This window comes from Euprymna scolopes, chromosome 19, assembly GCF_053919585.1.
Source record: "Euprymna scolopes isolate OS-2025 chromosome 19, ASM5391958v1, whole genome shotgun sequence".
In the NCBI taxonomy this organism is placed as follows: Eukaryota; Metazoa; Mollusca; class Cephalopoda; order Sepiida; family Sepiolidae; genus Euprymna; species Euprymna scolopes.
Window position 1 is genome coordinate 19,185,989 of NC_136500.1, and position 21,861 is coordinate 19,207,849.

Sequence of the window (21,861 nt, forward strand, 5' to 3'; positions counted from 1 at the left end):
TAATACCTCATAGGTCATCCCTTAAACTGTCTCTTATAGGAAGAGGGGGCTACTGTTCCAAACGCAACATGATTTTAGCTACTTCCTGTCTATGATGCAATATTTTATTATAATCTTCTAAAGGAATTTTCCACTTTCTCTTTATTCTAGCCTTATGTGAAAAATTCTTTTTTTTTTCTTTTTTTAACATATCAGCATCTAACTATTATTACAATACCATGGCTCACCAGCCAATGTTTATCTGATTGAATAGAGCAATGTTTTGTATGGTCTTTTTTTTTTTTTTTTTTTTTTTTTACATAGGTGACACCACTTATCAAGGCCGATAGGCCACTCAAGGATAAGGGTTAAAGAGTGTAGAGTAGTCAAAAGGACAATATAGTAATCGATAGTAATGGAAGTTCGGTAAATTTGTTAACTTAAGTGGAACGGCTCATCAGAAACTTGTTCACGTTGGACTTGAAGACGACCATATTATAGACAGCTGGAAAGCAGGAAAACGGAAGACAATTCCACAGGCGTGCAGTTCTAAGAAAGAAGCTTTGATCATGGAATCTATGTTTAGGTTTAGGCACAGATAAAGAGTGTGGAAAATTATTGATAATGTTTTCAGCTAGTCTAGTGTTTCTTGTGAAAGTTTGGCGAGGGGGGACCATAGATTGAAGCTCAGTCAAACACTTTCCATGAAAATAACGATAAAGCAGAGACAAACTCGCAACATCTCTTCTGTGAGATAGAGGTTGCAAGGAGGAGAAAAGGACATCTCCTACGAGGCTACGAAGTCTATTTTGAACCCTATCAAGGCAGGACAAGTCTTTTCTAGCAGTTCCTGCCCATATGTGGCAACAGTATTCTATCCTTGGATGTATCTGGCTCTTATATAGATAGAGAATTGCATCAGCAGTGAGATATCTACTGGATCGATAGAAGGATCTGACCATTTTTCCAGCGGCCTTGGCAACAGATTTGATGTACGTATTCCATTTAAGATCAGGAGTAAAGGTCAAGCCCAGAAGCCTGTCAAAACTTGAGGCCTCCCAAAGACGAGAGCCATTCATTTTAATTGATGCCAGATGGGGATCAGAATGTTGATGATGTAAAGAAAAGCTTGGTTTTAGATGCATTAAAAGTAACCAGCCACTCCTTTCCCCATTGTACAACGTGATCAAGATCAGAGGAGAGAGAATCGGAGAGAACTTGGTCGTTTACTGTCTTAGATGTGCTACCGTAAATGGTAGTGTCGTCAGCAAAAATGTCTACGAATGATGTAAGGATGTGATTTGGAAGATCATTAATGTAGATCAGGAAAAGAGTTGGGCCCAGGATGGACCCCTGAGGGACTCCAGCATTTATACTGTGAGCTTCTGATTTTTGCCCATCAACTACTACTCTTATAAACCTATTAGAGAGAAATGATTTAATAATTGAGAAGACATTTCCAGCTATACCATAGCTGGAGATCTTGTGAAGTAAACCTACATGCCATACCCTAGTAAAGGCCTTTGATATGTCGAGAGCAATTGCCCTAGAAAGGTTGCCTCTGTCGAGAGATTCGCTAATCCTATACAATCAATCAATTCATCTTGCGAAACAAAGATAGTGGACAGTCATGTTGCGTGCCAATTATTAAAGATGGTACCAATGAGAAATCCTATAAAAGTACAAAAATAAAACTATTTTTAATACTTCTATAGGAAGGGACCCATATTGTCTTGAATGTATCTAACAGCATTTTATGAAACAGAATGAAAAAAGTAAAGCCTTTGCCAAACAATCAAATGAAACATTTTCATGTTTTTCCTGATTTAAATTTTTTTAAATAGTTTTTTTTTAATCAATAAATGAATGAACTTTATTCTTTTTTATTTTATTTTTTTATTTATTTTTATATAGAAGATTTTTTTTCTGCTAAAAAATATTTTTTAACCTTAACCCTAGTGTCATCTTCCTTATATATATATATATATATATAACAAAAGTACCCGTCGTTGACTGGGTTCAAAAACAGCCTACAGTAAATGGACTCTGATTTATGAAAGTATGATAGCTTATGAAAAGGAAGGGTTGTAAAGAGATAGCTTCGAATTTGGGGGTATCAAAACCAAAGCAAAATATGATAAAAGTAAAAATAAAATAGATAAACCCCATAATTTCGCAAACGAACACCCCATAGTTTTATTTTACCATATTTTTTCAAACTGAAACATAATTATCAAAGTATACTTACGCAGATACATATGAAAAGTCTTTATTAAAGTTTGTGCCTATTTCCATTCTATGAAGGCCAGGCGCGAACGCAGACCCCACAATTTTATTATACCATTCCTATTTAAGTTAAAACATACTTATCAAAGTATTATTATGTACATCTATATCAAAAACCCTTGTAAACGTTTTTTTTTTTAATTTTTTATTTTCATACTTTGTGGACCAAGCGCATATGCAGACCCCACAATTTTAATGAATCATCATTATGCCAGATCAAACATACCCATTCCTGTGTCTCGATACATCTATCATTATATGTGATCGGTTTTCTATAATAGTCAACCATATAGGAGCCTATTCGTGACCAGACACACACACACACACACACAGATGTTCAGCTTTATATTATAGATATATATATATATATTTGGCTTTAAATCATAAACTGTTCAGCCATTTTCAGTTTATTTTTTTTAAATTACAATCAAAAAAATTCAGGCCAAAGAAGCACTTTTTGGGTTTCTTTTTTAATTTTTTAATAATGTTTTTATTTTTGTTATAAATGTTTAACTGATAGTTCACTGATTTTACTGCGATACTTACAGAGGTATAAAGAAGTTTAAAAATTGTTTTATTTACTTTTTACTTTTTAGATACTAACAAAGCTGTTGAATTTCTTGAAAAAATTAAAGAAAAGGTAATATTTTTTTCCTACTCCTTCTGCGATGAAATCTTTTTAGTTAATTTCTCGGCAACAGATTTTCCACATCCTCATGTGTTCATATAGAACTTCAACTACTGGTTCAATAAATTCTTATTTAAGTCACCATGTTTTAACTACAAAAACAGATTAAAACAGTTTATAGACTTGACTAGGATCCAAGCTTAATATCTTAATACCAAACTTTATCTGTTCTGTCCTTTGTTGAAGGAGAAATCGTTGTAGACTGAGACAGTATTTATCTCAATTTAGAGTACCTCTTTTTGGGTGGCTGAATTTTCCCCTTCTGGTTTTGTAACTTTTAGCTTTAATAACTGGTGAAACATTTAACATTATTTCCATTTGGTATTTGACATATTACAGATATAATCCAACACTGGCTACTTTGTGTTCTGATCTAGAAAATTTCATGTTCAAGATAGCATTAAATCAGATGTTAAATAAAAAAGAACAAATAATTTTATTAAAAAATAGTAGCATTGCGTACTAAACATGTTTTCGCAGATCATATTTGTTTTAGAATAGCATTAGCACTGATGAGTTCGGACCTCTGACCATTCACAACCTATCCAATCGACTGCTACCTTAAATAAGTCATATTATCAACTTGATTTATTTTCTTGTAAAGGTGTGGATCTAATCTCTGACCAAGTAAGTAAATGACTTGTGCCGATTTCCGAACTAAAGTCTGCCATGTTTCTGGTTGGCTTACAGAGCTGTTTTGGTGTTAACATTTCACTGTGCATTCATCTCCATTATTGGTAAAAAGTCTAACTTTGTTTACAGTTTATGAAATCCAAATGGCCCAGCCCCACTCATGACCAGTTTTAGGCGGATTTGTGGATGTAACAACAGACTCTGATGGATTGAATGTCATTGTTCTTATCTTTGGCGTTAGGATTTTCTATTTCTCAAAATCTGGAAGTGAAAAATCAATGCTTTTCTTTATCGGATTTCATTTTTTTTTTTTTTAACAAAAAGACCAGGGTATGTTAATATTAATTCTCTCAATCCGATAATATTGTCACATGTGTGAACATGTTTAATTTTCCAAAATAGAAAACTTCAATTGCACCTCTACCAATATGAACAACATACACTGCTGATCAAAAATTTAAAACCACTTAAAAATCTTTAAAAAGAAACCTTTTTTAAGGATAGATTTTAAACTCTTCCAACTTAAGGTTACCAATACTACAATCTAAAAAGTTATGGAAACAAAAAGGTACATTCCAAAAATGTTATTTAAAAATTTGCATTTTTATTAAATTAGGCTTTTTACACATGATCAAAATTATAAGACCAAGTTTATAAATTGTTAGATTTATGGTAATTCTAATGTTTTTAGTTCAGTTAGAGATTAGCAATCACTGTGTAAAGGTGTTACCATGCCTAAAGCAAGAAAACTAATCGAAGTTGAGCGCTCTTGAATTTTAGAATTCTATAAGCAAGGTTTGTCACAGCGAGCGATAGCAGCTAAGATGAATCGCAGTAAAACTGTTATTTGCAACTTTCTAAAGAACACTGAGAATTATGGAAAAGCAAAATCCTTTGGTAGCCCCCCCCCCCCCAATTTCTCCTGCATTGAGTAGGAGAATAAGACGGGTTGTTAGGACTTTCTTCTAGTCAAATTAAGACGGTTACAGATGCTGATTGCAGACCAGTAAACATCAGACAACACTTACAACAAAAAGATATGGTAAATAAAAAGTGTAAACAAATTCTTCGATTACTTCCACGTCACAAAGTGGACAGCTTAAGATTTGGACGTGAATACCAAACTTGGGACATTAAGAAGTGGAAGAAAGTCCTGTTTTCTGATGAGAAAAAAATCAATTTAGATGGTCCTGATGGCTTCCAGCGATATTGGCATGACAAAAACATGGCCCTTGAAATTTTTTCCACACGTCATAGTGGTGGAGGGTCCATAATGGTATGGGATGCCTTTTCTTACAGAGGGACGGTGGAGCTCCAGGTGATGCAGGGTCGTCAGACAGCAGCCGGTTATGTTTGCATGCTACAAAAAGCATCTTTGATGATGGAGGGTCATCGTTTGTGTGTGGATGGATGGTTATTCCAACAGGATAATGCTGCAATCCACACTGCAAGACGAACCTTGAGCTTTCTACAAGAAAATGGAGTCCATCTCTTGGGAATATCCTGCATGCTCACCGGACTGGAACCCAATTGAAAATGTTTGGGGATGGATGAGACAAGAGAGGTTTATCGAAATGGCAAACAATATTCAACAAAAAATGAACTTTGTGAAGCCATCTTCAGAAACTGGAGCAGGATCCTCCACACTTTAATGGAAACCCTTATTTCTAGCATGCCCCATAGAATTTTTCAAGTCAAAAACAGTGGAGGTAGAACTCATTATTAAGTTTGATTGTTGAATGTTTTCATGCACTTTTCATACACTTTTTGTACAATTTAATAGAATTTTTGTCTCTGGTCTTATAATTTTGATCATGTGTAAAAAGCCTAATTTAATAAAAATGTAAATTTTAAAAATAAATCTTTGGAATATAGCTTTTTGTTTCCATAACCTTTTAGATTGTAGTATTGGTAACCTTAAGTCGGAAGAGTTTAAAATCTATCCTTAAAAAAAAAGTTTGTGCGTTTTTTTTGTTTTGTTTTGTTTTTTTAAAGATTTTTAAGTGATCTTAAATTTTTGATTCAGCAGTGTACTGTTTAAAAATGCCTAAACATGAAAAATACTTTTGGAATTATCGAAATTATAAAATAATTCTACCATGTTATTGCAACAACATTTACTCTGGTCAGGTTTAGTTGTTTTGTTTGTCTGCACTACATCCTGAACCATGAAATAACATTGCACAAAGTGCCAAACTAATTGCAATTTCATTGTCGAAGAACACCTATGGACTTGAGAATTTAGTCAAATCCTACTTGATGGTGGTTGTTTTGGTCCTCAGCTAGCCAAGCAGTAGGGAGGATTACATCACAAATGAAGAATTCTTTATTTTAGCAATAAGCTGCATACTGAAATTATCAAAGACATTGCTGGAGCATAACACAGAGAACAGCAGTTAGGTCTGTTACAGTCCATGTAAATAAGAGTATTAGATAGGTGAAAATGAGATTAGGATAAGCCGAGACTCGAACCTTGTAAGCAAGGTTAAGAATTGGAATGCTAGAATTTAGTCTATTGTTAAATTCTATTAGAATAGTCAGATATTGTTTATATCGTAAAAAAGAATTGATTGTTCACTCTTTTAGAAAACGGAATATTAAAAATGTCAGCTAAAGAATGAACAATACAAATTAAAAATATATTGTTAAAAAAATGTTAGAATTATATGTTGAGAATTTTTTTGTTGTTAAAAGTGTGTTCGGAAAAACATGCATAGCCACGTGAATTGGTCATGTTTGGGAAACACACTTCTGACGTCATAGACGAAGGGGGATTCTCAATATAAGAGCTAGAGTTAGTCAGATCAGGGGAGTCAGCAGAAGAGTAGAGTCGAGAGCAGTTGAGTTGGAGAGTCCTTTGGAAGTGGAAGGGAGAACGATTAAACTATGTAGATCCCAAATTTGAATTCCTGACGTCATCAGCATTCGACCGGTCCGATGAATAAAGAATCATCATTTGTGTTTTTGCAACTGTTGTCATGTGTCATCTTTCAACAAATCAAAAAGGTGTTAATCATCTTGTAATAACCCTTACAAGATTATGTATCTCCCGTTCCTCTGTGTTAAGAACTTGTATACATCTCCATTCAATATCTATATGAAGTCCCAAGCATCCCAGAACTATAATATACATAAATGTCTTCTCACTCCTTCATCATTGTTATATATGTCCCCATCATCCTTAATATGTGCCCCTATGCAACAAGGGCATGGATAGTCAATAAAAGAATATTTTAAAACGTTTCGTTTAGTTTTATTAATTTTGTAAGTTTTTAATGGTGATATTGGTTAAAAAAAAACTTGAAAATTCTAAAAACAAAAATTGCCTTTTACATCGTGATCTGAAACAATTTCTACCTGACTTTCTCTAAAACCTAAATCTGTGCTTGTTTTGACTGTTATTACGATTAGAAAAGGATTGCCACAAAATGGTTGTCATTAATGAAATCATAAATTTAAAAAAAAAAATTTTTTTTTTTATATTTGAATTTAAAATCTTTTAATTTTCAGATAAAATCGAATGAAGAAGCAAAGATCTTGGTCCAAACAACTATAGCAACTCTCAAGCTGAAAGATAAACAACTTGAAGAAACTAAAGTAAGACATATTTGCAAGTTATTTGTTTTATGTGAAATGCATTCACAAACTCTGACTTTGGACAAAGGAAAACATAGAACATGCGACAAATTCATAAATTTTAGGAATACTAAAATATTTAAATCAAATTTCAACAAAATTTTATAAGATTTATTACTTGCATAAAATGACGCCGAAATTCCATGCTTCCTTTCTTCATAGAAATTGATGTTTTAGAAATGGATCTTTTTTGTACTGATGCTTCCTGATCAGCTTCCTAACTTAAATACATCAAACATTGACGTTGTTTTTTTTTTTTCTTTTTCAAAATCATTTTCTGCTAAGCTAAAAACAAAACAATCAAACTAAACACCATGAATAAATATTTGAAGATATAAGGAACTTAAATCATAAAACCCTTGTTTTAAAAAAAAACACTAAATTCAGCATTAAATAATCCGAAAAGGGTTGATATGCCATAAAACAACAAACTAAACTTTTTGTAAAAAAATTGGGAGGGGGGAATCGGTTGTCGTCCGCTTGTTTACATGCACAAATGCTGTATTAATACAACTACTACATGAGTTAGAATGAATTATATCCCTCATATTTAACACGACATCTGCATATTTGTAACATTACAATCATGTTAACTAAGAGAAGAACAGGTAGGGTTTTGATATAAATTATGAAACCTCTTAACTTGAATGTCCTGAGTATAATCATAAATGGTGCTTGTTTAGATTTGCACTTGTAATGAAAATTTTTAGTAAAGAATATGCAGAAAAGCCTTTATGACATATGTATCCATTACAAAACAAAGATGGCATATTCACATAATTTGATAATGTAGATTTTTTTTACTAAAGAAAATCAAATTTTATGACGTGCTCGATGGGAGAGAAAACCAGCCACTATGTTTGATTGGGAGCGGACAAAAGTGGACAGTTCTATTTGGCTATTTCTTTTCTTTTCAAGGGCTCATCAATTACTACTAAAAATACTTCATCACTAAAAATTGTAAAATTTGACTTTCTTAAATAAAAAAAAAAACAAAAAAAAAAAACCTACTCTAGCAATTTTTGTGATTTTTGGAATATAACATCTTCATGCCATGATAAGTAGGTACATCATAAAGTTTATTTTTGTTTTCCTAAATAAGTGCAAGTCTTAATAAGCACCGCCATAAACTATATCCGGTGGTGATGTCATAGTTTGGGATCTTTCTGAACTATGGACTTTAGTTGCCATTGTTTCCAGGTCTACTCATCCAAAGTTGTACAACCTATTATGGTTTCATTTATGGCTTAAGTAGAACCTGACCTGGTTATTTTGTTTATCTCTTCTTTAAGAGGTTTAACTCAAGGTCAGATGTGGGTTTTGATGAAAGTGTTTCTGTGGAATGAACTGGATTCAAACTTAGTACATCTAACAAAAATGGTATTTCAAACATAAATATGACAGACTGACTGAAGAGAGGGGGACAGATTTGAACATACCTGACAATAATGAAAGCTGACCTTTGGGAAATCACTAATCTTAAAAATGTAGGATCTTTGGTAATTGAATTACAAGGTCAGTACCACCACCATAATAAAATTCACAATTCTTCCTGCAATTCAACCATATTTGATATAAACTCTATGCCTGACTTGTCCTTCAAATTTCAGATATCAATACTTTGGTGATTGTCTTATCAGTAGGAAGTATGATCCATAATGGACTTCCCACTCATTTGTGAGGTTATCTTAAAGATAATATCTATCAAAACAATTCTTCAACTGAGAGGACCATCACAACCAAATTCAGGATAGTGCAAAGAAAAGAGTGTATCATTGTTAGTGACAATTTTCCACATTGTACCCAGCAGTGCTCATCATTAAATGGCAATAAAACAAAGACTTGTACATTTATGATTGAAACTTGGTGGACAAGAGAGACACAATCTGAAGTTTATTTTTTACAGATATGGTTAGATTGGAGAAAGGGTTGTGAATTTTATTAATCCATTATTGAATGTGGGGGGGGGGGGAGTCATATTGTATAAATGACTTGAGATCACCAGATCCAATGTCAAATTCCAGATGCCATCGGAATGAGTAAAGTAACTGGCTCAATCTTTCTGGAGTGATAGTAGATCCAAGTATAAATAAAAAGCTTCTGTGCTTTTATGCATTAATAAATATAAATAAAAAGCTTCTAATAAAGATGCTTTCATGCATGTAAAATAAGATGTCTATTCACTTTGGGCTAAAAATGAAAATGCTATTTCAAACTGAAGCATGGTAAACTTATGGACACGATTTCTCCCAGAGATACAAGGATGCATGTGGCAAAACAAATCCCTAAAAAAAAATCAAACATTTTCTTTCATTAAAATATGATTTATTTTTTATTTCTAGAAAATTATTGAAGAAACTCGTGAACTTTTAGAAAGCCTTGATGGAGTCACCACAGTGCATAGCCGCTTTTACAATTTGTCTAGTTCCTATTTACACATGGTCAAGAACCATGCCGAATACTACAAGGATGCCTTACGCTTCTTAGGCTGTACAAAAATAGAAGATATTCCATGTGAGTTTCTCTGTTTTATTTTATTTTTTAAGGAATTTTCATATATGATATGTTATGTTTTAATATAAACTGTTTTATAATGTTTTGAAAACAAAAACTAACATGCATTTTAACATGTAGTTCATTTATTCATTTATATTCAGTCACCTGGACTTTCCTGGTGTTGTATAGGAGTTTTCTGTGTTTCACTTTTATTTTTTAAATAAAATTTTGAAAGTAAAATTTAATTATGATATCATTTGTCCATTAAATTATAAAACTACAGCTAATTTGTTATCGTAATGTTTTAATTTCTGTTTACAAAATCATTGACTGTAGATAGTTTCTAAAACTTTTGATCTTCGAAATCTTTTGATCGTTTAATCTTTCAACGGTTTAAATGTATTCAGTATTACTTTGCCTGCTTCTACCAGATCAGGCTGTCTAAAGATACTGGCTTTCTAACCTAAAATGCACCAAACATTGATATTGTTTTTTTTTGTCTTGTCTTTCCAAAACTTAGTCGTGTTCTGCAAAGTCAAAAATAAAAACAATTTTATCTCTACAAAACAACCAAACCAAACACCATTTGAAGCATAAAAACTTTTTCTAAAATCATTGGATTTAGCATTAGATAACTGAAAAGGGTTGTTATGCCATAAAACAAAGCAACCCAACTAAATTCTTTGCGCATTTCCAGGTGATACAAAGTAATTTACTCTTGTTTTCCAATTATTAAAAGAAACTGGAATATATATTGCAGTGGATTTAATTTCATGTTTTTTTATATATGACTTTTTTTAAAAAAAAAGTTTGTTTCCGTACTATATGCTATTACAGTTTTCATTCCAATAAATAATTGATTAAAAAATAAAACCAAGTGTAAGGAGCACAAAGAACCTGCAAACACATAAGAAATGCGCACACAATTTTATGTAAACGTGTCATGCTAGAATAATGAGCGAGCCTTCTGCACCAATTAATAAAAAGATATCAAATTTTTTAGTTAGTTTAATTAGCTATTCAGACTAATTTTTCTTTTTTCACTATATCCCAAACTGATGTTTTTTTTTCACTATATCCCTAACTGATTTTTATTTTTTTTTTTTTTTTTTAACTACACCAAGAATTTTTCCGGTATGCATCTATAGTGCTGCAAAATATAAGAAATAAATATCAAATTTATTTTAGTATCTCAATTAGTATTTTGTTATGGCCATTTAAAGTTTGTCGAACATTGCATTTTGCATGATACCGAATATAAGGCTGTGACTACTTCTGCTCGACCTCTCAGCCAATTAGCTAACTACTTAGAAAATATCAAACAAACTGTCAGGTTCCAACTGTTTGTAGATTTTGACAGTCTTCCCATCGTCTGTCTATCCCACTTCTGATAACCGAGTCCTTTCCTAAAATCAATATTCTTGGCTCAGGGGTGCAGTTCATGGTATCATAATGATAAAACATATTTATTAAAAGCAATAGAAGATTATACTGATAGTTTCACTTAGATAGCTTTAATTTGTTTAAATACTTCTGTGATAATCAATATATAAAGGGTGTGTCATATGGTTCTATCACAATAATCATGGTACAAGAAAAATATCGTTAGAAAGAGAAAATAAATTTTGATTACATACAATTTTCATAGATATAAATTTCATAGATATAACCCCAGAAAAACAATCGAGTTATCATTAAGTTAAATTTAACATAAATTTCACTTTTGTTTTCTCCATTTTCACAGCATAAATATGCCAGTTTGACATTATCAGTTTTATACTTTAATATCTTTGAAATTCTGTAACTTTATTTTGTAATGTTGAATATCTTTTGTTTTCAGTTGAGGACCAAAAGCAAAGAGCTTATCATTTAGGAATTGCTGCACTGCTTGGTAATGGAGTTTACAATTTTGGAGAATTGGTAAAATTTTCTTTACATTTTGAAATCCTTTCATTCATCTTTAGGCTTCTTGCACTTTTACATAAGTTTGGGATATCATAACATGGAGATGTGTGTGTGTAAGATAGCCTCGCTCTCCATGTCTGTCGTGATTCTTAATATGCACACTTCCCCAATCTCTCCCCCAGCCCCCCCCCCAACTTTCTCAAAGATTAAAAATGTGATTTTTTTTTTTTTTTTTTTTTTGCACCTTTGTCTAAGTCATCAAATATCAAATTTATCCCTTACTTCCGTTTCTTTCTCTCTATTGGTTAACTTTTCTTATTAATTTTCAATGTTATTTCCAATGTGAAAACTGTTGCTTTAGCATCGTTGTATAAAGTCTATAATACACTGAAACATCATATAAGATGAATAAATCTTTTTTATATTATAGATTTTTTTTATCAGCTTTTATATTGTGAGTCTTCATTCTTTTATGAGTTGAGCGACATTTTTTTATTTTTTTTATCAGTTTCACCTTAAACAAGGCAAGTTGCAAGTGAGGCATAAGGTGCTACTGTGAATTAGGGACCATGTCTACAGGGACACCCTAAGTAGGGAGTTGAGCAGGAAGATGTCTGTTCACATTATATTTAAATTTCTGTATGTTAGTACAATCAGGGAAACAGGAAAGGAATTTCGAAGTCTAGCAGTTCAAAGAAAGAAACTATTAGAGTAGAAGGTTTTTCGACATTTGAGGACCTCTACAGTGAATGGAGTGGAATTTTGCTGCTTGTCAGGTTAATTGGGGGATATTTACATCGAAGGGTCATTCTAAAAATGTACTTGTAAAATGAGCACAAGGATGCAACATTGCAGCAATGGGACAAGAGTTGGAGCTTTGTTGACAGTGCAGGACTTATTAGATTGAAGACTAATATCATGTGTGGCAATAATAGTCCATCCATTGGCGAATGGTGGCTTTGTAGAGATATAGGACATGAGCAAATGTGAGTAGTTTTCTAGAACAGTAGAGAGAGCCCACCTTCTTTGCAACAGCCTTGGCAATGTCTGCTGTGTATTCCAATTCATGTTACCTGTGAATATCAGGCCGATATCAAATGAACTCTCAGCTAGCTAGTGTTATTAGTCATAGTAATTAGTGGTTAAAAGGGATTTTTTATAATTGTTGGAAGAAAGTCGCTTTGTTTTAGTAGCATTTAATGTTACTATTATGTCCTCATTCCATTATGGATTGGATGTTATTTCCTAAGGTTTTAAACATTGACTTGAATATATGTGCATTCGTTTTTCCCACGTCTGTTATAGATTGTGATGTCATCAATAAATATATTCATCTCGGATACAATTGTATCAACGAACTCATTTATTTTTGACTGCAGGGTTCATACAACTTGAAATGTCCTTGAATTTTTACTTTTGTCTCGTAAAGGTCTTATTTCTATTGTTACCTTAAAAAATCCTTCAAAATATGGAAAATGTCTCGAAAAGGCCTTGAAAACCATATGTCCAATAAAAATTTGTCGAAGTGTTAAAAATAAAAACAAAATAATTACTATTAAATTATTTTTAAAGTATTAATAAAAAATATAATACCATTAAAATATTTTTTAAATATTGAAAATAAAAATACATGGTTTTGAAATTGTGGATACAAGAGTTAATTCCTTTATCATGAAACTATCTGTTGTTTTCCATTTAATAACATAGGGTAGTTTCCTGATAAAGGGACATAACTCTTGTATCCATAATTCTGAAAATTCAAAATTTAAAAGTAAAATGAACACAGCATAGACCAATCTACAATGGGGAAAACAACAGTATTTAATCGTGCTTGGTTGGCTAAATATAAGATCAGGGAAGATAAATATGATTGTCAACAGGCTTGTAAAAAGGCATTTGTTTTAAACAAAGTGAAAATGCCTTGAAATCACACATGGCTGACACTAAACACAAAACGAATGAAAGCTGTAAATACTTGATCAGTCTTGTTGCGCATTAGAGAACTTCATATGAATAACTGTGATCTTGAAAATTTCTTCATGAAATAAAGAGATAAATGAAAATGACTTTTTATGTTGTCAGTTATTAAGCTTTTTAGTTTATTGTATAATTGTTTATACATCAAATTTTGGGTTTGTTTTACAGTCCACAGCTATTCAAAAAAGTGTTCAAATATCAAATACACAACAAATAAATGTTACCATAGCCAATAAAAGTCTCAAATATTAACTCTCTTTATGGCTTTTAAATTTCCAAACAAGATGGCTGTTATGGCTCGGCCTGCCTCTTTTTCGATTATCACAATTTGGGATCGCCATTAAAGAGTCAGCCTGGATTTTTTTGATTTTTTTTTTTTTTTTTTTTTTTTTTTACATAGGCATCACCACTTATCAAGGCTCAGGGGCCACTCGAGAATAAGAGTTAAAGAGTGTACAGTAGTCAATGGGACAATATAGTAGTTGTCAGTAATGGAAATTCAGTAAATTTGTTAACTTAAGGGGAACGGCTTATCAAGAACTTGTTTACATTGGACTTGAAGAGAACCATATTGTAGTCAGCTGGAAAGCAGGAAAACAGAAGACAGTTCCACAGGCATGCAGTTCTAAGAATGAAGCTTTGTTCATGGAATCTACGTTTAGGTTTAGGCACAGATAAAGAGGTGGGGGGATTATTGATAGCGTTTTGAGCTAGACGAGTATTTCTTGTGAAAGTTTGGCGAGGGGGGGGGACTATAGATTGAAGCTCAGTTGAGCACTTTCCATGAAAATAACGATAAAGCAAAGACAAACTCGCTACATCTATTCTGTGAGAAAGAGGTTGCAGGGAAGAAAAAAAGGACATCTCCTATGAGGCTACGAAGTCTATTTTGAACTCTATCAAGGCAGGATAAGTCCTTTCTAGCAGTTCCTGCTCAGATGTGGCAACAGTATTCCATACTTGGATGAACTTGGCTTCTTTTGTCAAAGAAGAATTTGATTATATTAAGCATTCATCTAGTAATACTGTATAATTTAATTTTCACAAGATCAGATGTTATCAAAGACATTGGATATATTGAGGGCTGCCACCCTAGTTTCCCCTGCATTGTCCAGAGCATGGTATATAAGTTCAGAAAATCTAGCATTTATGAGTTGGTGAACTAATGCTAGATTGAGTATTGATTCAAAGAGAGGAAGGAGACTGATGAAACAATGATTGGGTAAAATTTTTCACCAGAATTCTTGAATACTGGTACTACAAAAGCAATTTTCCAGTTATCAAGGAAGCAAGATTCAACAAAGCATTTGTTGTAGAATTTAAAAAGAAGAACAAGGGTTAGTTCATCAGAGCATTTCTTTATGAATATAGCCGGAATAATGTCAGGCCCACATTTCTTGGTGTCTACATTTTTTTTATATCACAAATGGAACACATACATCAAGTCTGTTGCCAATGTTGCTGGAAAGATGGTGGGATCCTTCTACCGCTCCAGAAGATGCACTACTGATGCAATTCTCTATCTATATAAAAGCCAAGTATGTCCGAGGATGGAATACTGCTGCCATATCTGGGAAGGATCTGCTAAAAACAGCCTATCCTACCTTGACAGAGTACAAAATAGACTTTGTGGCTTAGTGGAGGATGCCCTTTTCTCTACCCTGTAACCTCTCTCCCGCAGAAGAAATGTTGCGAGCTTATCCTTGTTTTATCGTTATTTCCATGGCAGCAGCTCGTCTGAACTCCAATCTCTGGTCCCTCCTCGCCAATCCTTCACGAAAAACACCCGTCTAGCTGAATCCACTGTGAAAAATTTCCCCCACTCTTTATCTGTGCCTAAATCAAAACGTAGATTCCATGGACAAAACTTTTTTCTTAGAACTGCACGCCTGTGGAATTCTGTTCCATCTGCCTGCTTCCCACCTGACTACAACTTGGATGTCTTCAAGTCCAACGTTAACAAATTCCTAATGAACCGCCCTCTTTAGTAAACACTTCATTAAATCTCCACACTAACGTAATGTACTTGCAATAACCCTTATCCCTGAGTGGCTTCCGGGCCTTGATAAGTGGTGACCACCATGTAAAAAAAAAAAAAAAAAAAAACCTGGGAAGAAGTGATGATCAGATCAATAGTTTCCAAATTGGACTATAGAATCTATGGAAGATAAGTACAAACCCTATTTGATCATCCTGTTATATTCAGTTGTGCTCTTATACGATTGGGAAAGGTTATGAACTCTTACCAACTCCCTTTCATTGATTTTGGGAGCATAAAATAATCTATATATATAAAAGCGAAAATGTATGTATGTATGCTTTTCCTTGATGTCCACAAAAAGCTTCTTTCAGAGAGGCGCTCGCTCGCTTCACAGCTTCTTAAAACTTTTTATATCATCTAGAAATTGTAATATCTCACAGTTAACCACGGAGCTCGCCTGTCTATTTAATTTTATTGACTTTCAAACGTTAATTATTCCACATTTCCCGCATCGGCACGCGTTACATTCGGTTTTCGGTATAAACAAAAAGCAAAACTCGACTCTAATCACAGGCCCAGAGTCAGTGGTCTCTAGAGAGCTAAGTAACGTTTGGTCATATCAGACGGTAGCTTTCATTTCGAGACGAGGGAGCGGGTTTTTAAAAACAAACAAACCGATTTATTGACCTCATTAAAAACTGTCCCGCACAAAATGCTAACTGCTGAATAGATATCGCTGTCACGTCAATCAAAAACGCACCTGTTTTTTTTTTTCACACTTTACTATTTTCCAACTGCACGTCGTCAAGACTTTTTTTTTCACACACACCTACAAACACCCGGGCAACGCCGGGTACTCCTCGCTAGTCTATATATATAAAAGGCAAAATGTGTGTTAGTGTGTGCACTTTTTCTGTATGTGCAAAAGACTTTTTTCCAGGGGGTGATCGGTCGGCTCACTCCTTAAAACTTTTTATATGCTGTCTAAATCATAATATCTACGACTTAAGAATGGCAGTCACATCTATCTTTAATTTGCCCGACTTTTACGCACTATTTTCAAGATTTTTTTTCGATCGCTGTGTGTTGATTCGGCTTTTTCGTATAAAAGCAAAACTAATTCGAAGCTGGCATTGTTCCCGGCAAATGTCCAGAAAGCAATAAGCTTTGATCAATGCAGAGTTTCTCCTTATGTCAGACAATTGCTATTCAATTTGAACAATCCCCTTTTTATGGGAAGCTGGTTTTCTCCCAACATCTTGTGGAAACAAAACCAGCCAAAGTTGGATAAATAAACTAAAAAAAAACTGCCCTAATATATAAAAGGCAAAATGTGTGTGTTTGTATGTCACAAAAACTTTCGACAGGCGCGTTGGAAGTGACAAAATCAGTATTGTTTTAAAGCTCGGTCTCTCGGACGACAGATATCGAAAAATTGGCCAAAAAAGATTAATTCCTTCACCCTCAACTGGACCATTTTTTACAAGGAGGGGTTGTTTTTTTTCATCGACATTTTCGCAAGTCATCATCTCCTTTCAATTGACTACCCTTAATTCCAACGTTTGCAACTTTCGGTTTTGCGATGGATGCATCGGCTAAGACATTAAGTTTTTTTTTTCACTTTCTTTGCCTCCTTTGCGTTACTGTTTTGAGCCTGCCTGCCTATTACCACTTTTTTTTGTGAACACCTCCCTCCACCCAGGTTTGCCTACTGTTGTTTTGATCACCCCCACACACACACACACACCACTTCTCCACACCCAGCCAATGCCAAGTACCCCTGCTAGTACTGTATAACAGACAAAAACCAGTACACAATAAAAGTAACTATTTTTTTTTTTATATTTCTTTTTAGAATGAAATGTTGACATTTTTCAAAATTTCCACTCCTACACTAGACTTTTTGAATAACCATAGCTTCAAAAATTATTTTTTAATTTTAATTTTTTTTTTTTTTTCCTATTTTCTCATTGGAAAGAGTTTATGATTTAAAAGGAACATCTTTATTGTTGAATTCTGATTGCCTTCAAGATCTGACATATTTTACTCTTTAACACCCGCCTTCTGCCTCTTTTTGTTCCCTTTTTCTTTCCTTCTTACTTTCTTACACCAACAAATAATGAAGGGGAAGCACTTGTTTTAATTTTAATTAGTTTTTTTTTTTTTTTTTTTTGTGAAAAATGGTGAAAGTTTTTTGTTAAAAGCTCAGTTTAGAAAATGTGCATTATTTTCTCTTCTTTTTAGTTGGCTCACCCTGTGTTGAACAGTTTAAATGGCACCGACAAGGAATGGCTCGTTCATATGTTGTATGCTTTCAACAGTGGCAATTTGGTCAAATTTGAACACCTCAAAAATTCTTGGATGGCCGTTGTAAGTTATTGCTGTCTTCTTTCTTTGATTTGAATCCCTTTAACTTTAATTATGAAATTGTCTTCACATTATTCCTTGTAAGCTGTGTATTGGCAAAATTTAGGGATGGGGGAACTAAATATAATTCAAATGCCTTCTTCTCAGTAAAAGACTTCTGTTATATGAAAGATAATCTATGTATAGTTCACAATGTAAAAAAGAAAGTTGTGGTGATCTGATACCTATATTACTTTAGGTTTGATATATAAAAAATATTTTAAAAAAAAAAAGATTCTTATTTTAAATTAAACCTATTTTCAAAACAAAAAAGTAAGAAAAAACTTTGCATGTACCATCACAGAATGAAGATGTCATTTTACAAAAATCACATAAATTGATAAAGTATTTTTTTTTTTTTTTCTAAGTGAATCAAATTTTATGACTAAGCTACACACTTTTTTTATTTACTATGTTTTATAAGGGAGAAACAACTCAATTTGAACTATTAAGATCAAAATCAGCCTTTTAATGGCTACAACTTTCTATTAAAATCATTAAAAATATGATTTTATATATATATATATATATATATATATATATATATATATATATATATATATGCACTATTGATCAATTTGTGATTTTTGGAAGATGATATCTTTGTTCTGTGACAGGTATTTGTATTATTAGCATTAAAGCATATGCTATATTTTCGTGAACATCAGCAATATTACATACTTAATGTGCTTCAACAAGTCATATCTTTTTTATTTGTGGGTCAATTTTTAAAAGAATTACATTGCTAGAAAGAGAATAGAATAAGCATTCCAATGATGTTAATTTAATTTTCTTTTATGCGTTCAATGTTTTTATGCTCCAAGTTAAAATGAAAAAAAAAACAGTAAAAAATGATGACAGCAAAAAGGGAAACTGTTTTTTCATATGTTACGTTTGGATACATATGTGCAGGGGTCAAATTTGATTAGCTATGGCTGAAATTTTACAGGCTATATAAGCATAGAAGTCCATCTCTACGGGACTTTAATTTATATTTTTACGATCACAGGAAGCAAAGTTACGATCGAGCGAAGTTGACAAAGAATATTCCAAAATTGATGCGATAAATCGGTATATATCATCCATTTTCATATAGATAATAGTTTCAGAATTATTTTCATGTTTAATATGTAAATATTTCATTATTATTAATTGTGGGGAAATTTCTTTAAAATGGTATCTTTTATAGAAATTCAAATCTGCTGAACAGGGAACAGCTCGTTAAGTCAGTGCATTAACGAGTTTCGTTGCAGTTTTTTCTGCTTTCAAAACAAAAGCAGAAAAATCAGTTTCATTTTTTATTCTGAGTTTGTCAATTTAAAAAAATTATCAAATTTTTCAAATTTGATTTCCAAACAATACTATGTTTTTAACGCTTTTAGTACACATTTACTAAAAGCGTTAAAAAACAAAAAAAATGTACTAAGTACATGCATCATCTGTTCTCATTGTATTTATAACTTCTTAATTGTACTTCAGGTAGAATTGTGTTTTTAGTGGTAAAAAAAACCAAAAAACAACAAATATATAACAAATAAAAGGTATTTGTGCACTTATGCTACCATGCTGAAATAATAAGGTTATTATTTAGAAATCCATTCTTAACATGGGGAAGGAAGGGTGTTTTGTTAACTATTCTGTACTTTCACCTAACAATTAAATAAAATATATTGTGAAACTTGAATTTATTTTTAACTCATTGTCAAGACTATTTTTTCGAACGTGTTTTTTTTTTTTACTGAGGATATCTAAATAATAATAATAATTAGGCGGTTTAAGAAACAATTTCATTGTGATGCATTTTGTAAATTTTAGCTTGTTTCAACCTTAACATTTTTCTTTAAAATGACTACCTTTTAAGGTTTTCGGGTATGCTGAAAACGAATATCGCATTTAAATTTTCCACAAATAAGTAGCTTTCCGGATATTAAGCAATGTTATTTTTTATGTTATTGCTGGTGGCCATCTTGGTACGTGCATACATAGTTTCTTGGGGTTACATTTGCGTGCTCACGCATACCAAGATGGCTACCAGCGATAACATAAGAAATGACATTGCTTAATATCTGGAAAACTACTTATTTGCAGAAATTTAAACGTGATATTCGTTTTCAGCATACACTAAAACCTATAAAAGTAATCATTTTAAATGTTAAGGTGGAAACAAGGTAAAAAAAACTACCGTTTTATTTCTTTGTTTACATAGTTTAATTTTCGGTAAAGCAGAATAGAAATGACAAAAATTACCATCAACTGATGAATATATAGTTGTTGCTTTATCAGGATGCCTGGTATCCTGGTACTGTGAAAGTGACATCAAGGATTCATGTAGAGTACGATTTAAAATAGGGGTATATTTTGGGCCAGATAGAGAGGATTTACAAAATTGAAAATTGGACTCTTCCCAAAATGCATAAGTTCTGGTCGACTGTGGGAATTTCCATCTTTTACAGAAATCCAAAATCTGTATGAAAAATTTTCTTCGATTTATTTCTGAGATTAAATCATATCTACTCAATTTTTTTTCTTTGAGGGGTGTAGTAAATACCGGGCATGAATGCTCTTTATGCATTCAATGGCTACACTTAAGATTAAGCTCTCCTTTGGTAAGGAAGCAGGAAAATGCCTGCTCTTATTAAAGCTATATTTAAATACCACTATAATACTTAGTTTTGTTCATGAATAGACACTCACTGTATGATACCATGCGCCAGTTTAAAAATAATTGAAATTTGTACGTCTTAATTTATAATTCATGGCTTATGGTAAAGAGATACATGAGATTTGACTGCATAATCAGAAAGAGCACACAATTTTAAATAAGAGTGCCAAATTTCATGAGAATAGCTTGAAAAATAAATAAATGCTGGCGAAATTACCAAATTTCTTGGAATGTTGAGGTTTGTAATTTAGCCCACTTTTTCTAAAGACAAATGTCTACGGAAAAGCCTAAATTTTGGCACTTAAAATTCTCATAACTTTTGAACTACTGATGGTATTTGCATAGAGGTCCATAATTTAACCCATTATTTCTAAAGAAAAATGTCCACAGAAAAGCCTAATTTTGGCACTTAAAATTCTCATAACTTTTGAACTACTGATGGTATTTGCATAATTCAAATGGTTTTAAGCATCTTTTACATAGCTCTTTTCATGCAAGTTGATAAAATAACAATTATCTAAAAAGAAAAAAATCAACTTGTAATGCTAATATATAGATTTTTCTGCAATTTAATTATATAATCACTTTTTTATTACAACAAATAGGATTACCTAAATTAATGAATATTTTTTATAATCTTCCAAAGTACAAAAGTTAAGGTATAATAATGTTTCAATTCTTCTCTAAATTTTAAAATAAAGTTGACTTTCTGACAATTTGGGCTTCCATAGAACTTATGCGTGATGCTTTGTTCATTGTTTTCATTGTGTGAAGCTGGATCTGTTATTAAACTCTTGCTTGAGCTTTTTTTGTAAAACAAGGTGGTTATTTAATTTTATATCTTAAGTCTTTACTAATTATATTTGAAATAGTCCCAGAAAACTAATATTTATCCTTCATGGGATTTTTACAATGAATTTATTTAACTTTCCAGTTTAGCTGGACATTTTAGTTTTCAATGCCGACGTGAAAACAGTTTTCATTATAACTTTTTTTTTTTTTTTTCGCAAGTAAAAAATGTTTTTTTTTTCCTTTTTAGAGATTAACTAATCTTTCAAGCAATCAAAATGTAATCAGAAGCCTACAAAAAATGATGATAAACAGACTTTTAAAACCATGGGCCCTATCAGTTTTTGCCATAAAATTGCACGTATCTAATCGATAAAAAATGCCTTGTTGAACCATCAAAAATGTGAGCACAAAATTTTAAAA

The 21,861-nt window shown here is 32.4% G+C and overlaps 1 protein-coding gene across 1 annotated transcript in view; it reads left to right on the forward strand.

Moving 5' to 3' along the window:
• The window catches only part of LOC145303464 (26S proteasome non-ATPase regulatory subunit 13-like), a 48,116-nt gene that overhangs the window by 21,953 nt on the left and 4,302 nt on the right, over positions 1–21,861 (forward strand). The window contains exons 5-9 of the mRNA XM_080144803.1: positions 2,862–2,905; positions 7,097–7,183; positions 9,565–9,736; positions 11,559–11,638; positions 17,826–17,951. Coding sequence (XP_080000929.1) covers positions 2,862–2,905; positions 7,097–7,183; positions 9,565–9,736; positions 11,559–11,638; positions 17,826–17,951 — 509 coding nt within the window. The remainder of the gene's footprint in view (positions 1–2,861; positions 2,906–7,096; positions 7,184–9,564; positions 9,737–11,558; positions 11,639–17,825; positions 17,952–21,861) is intronic.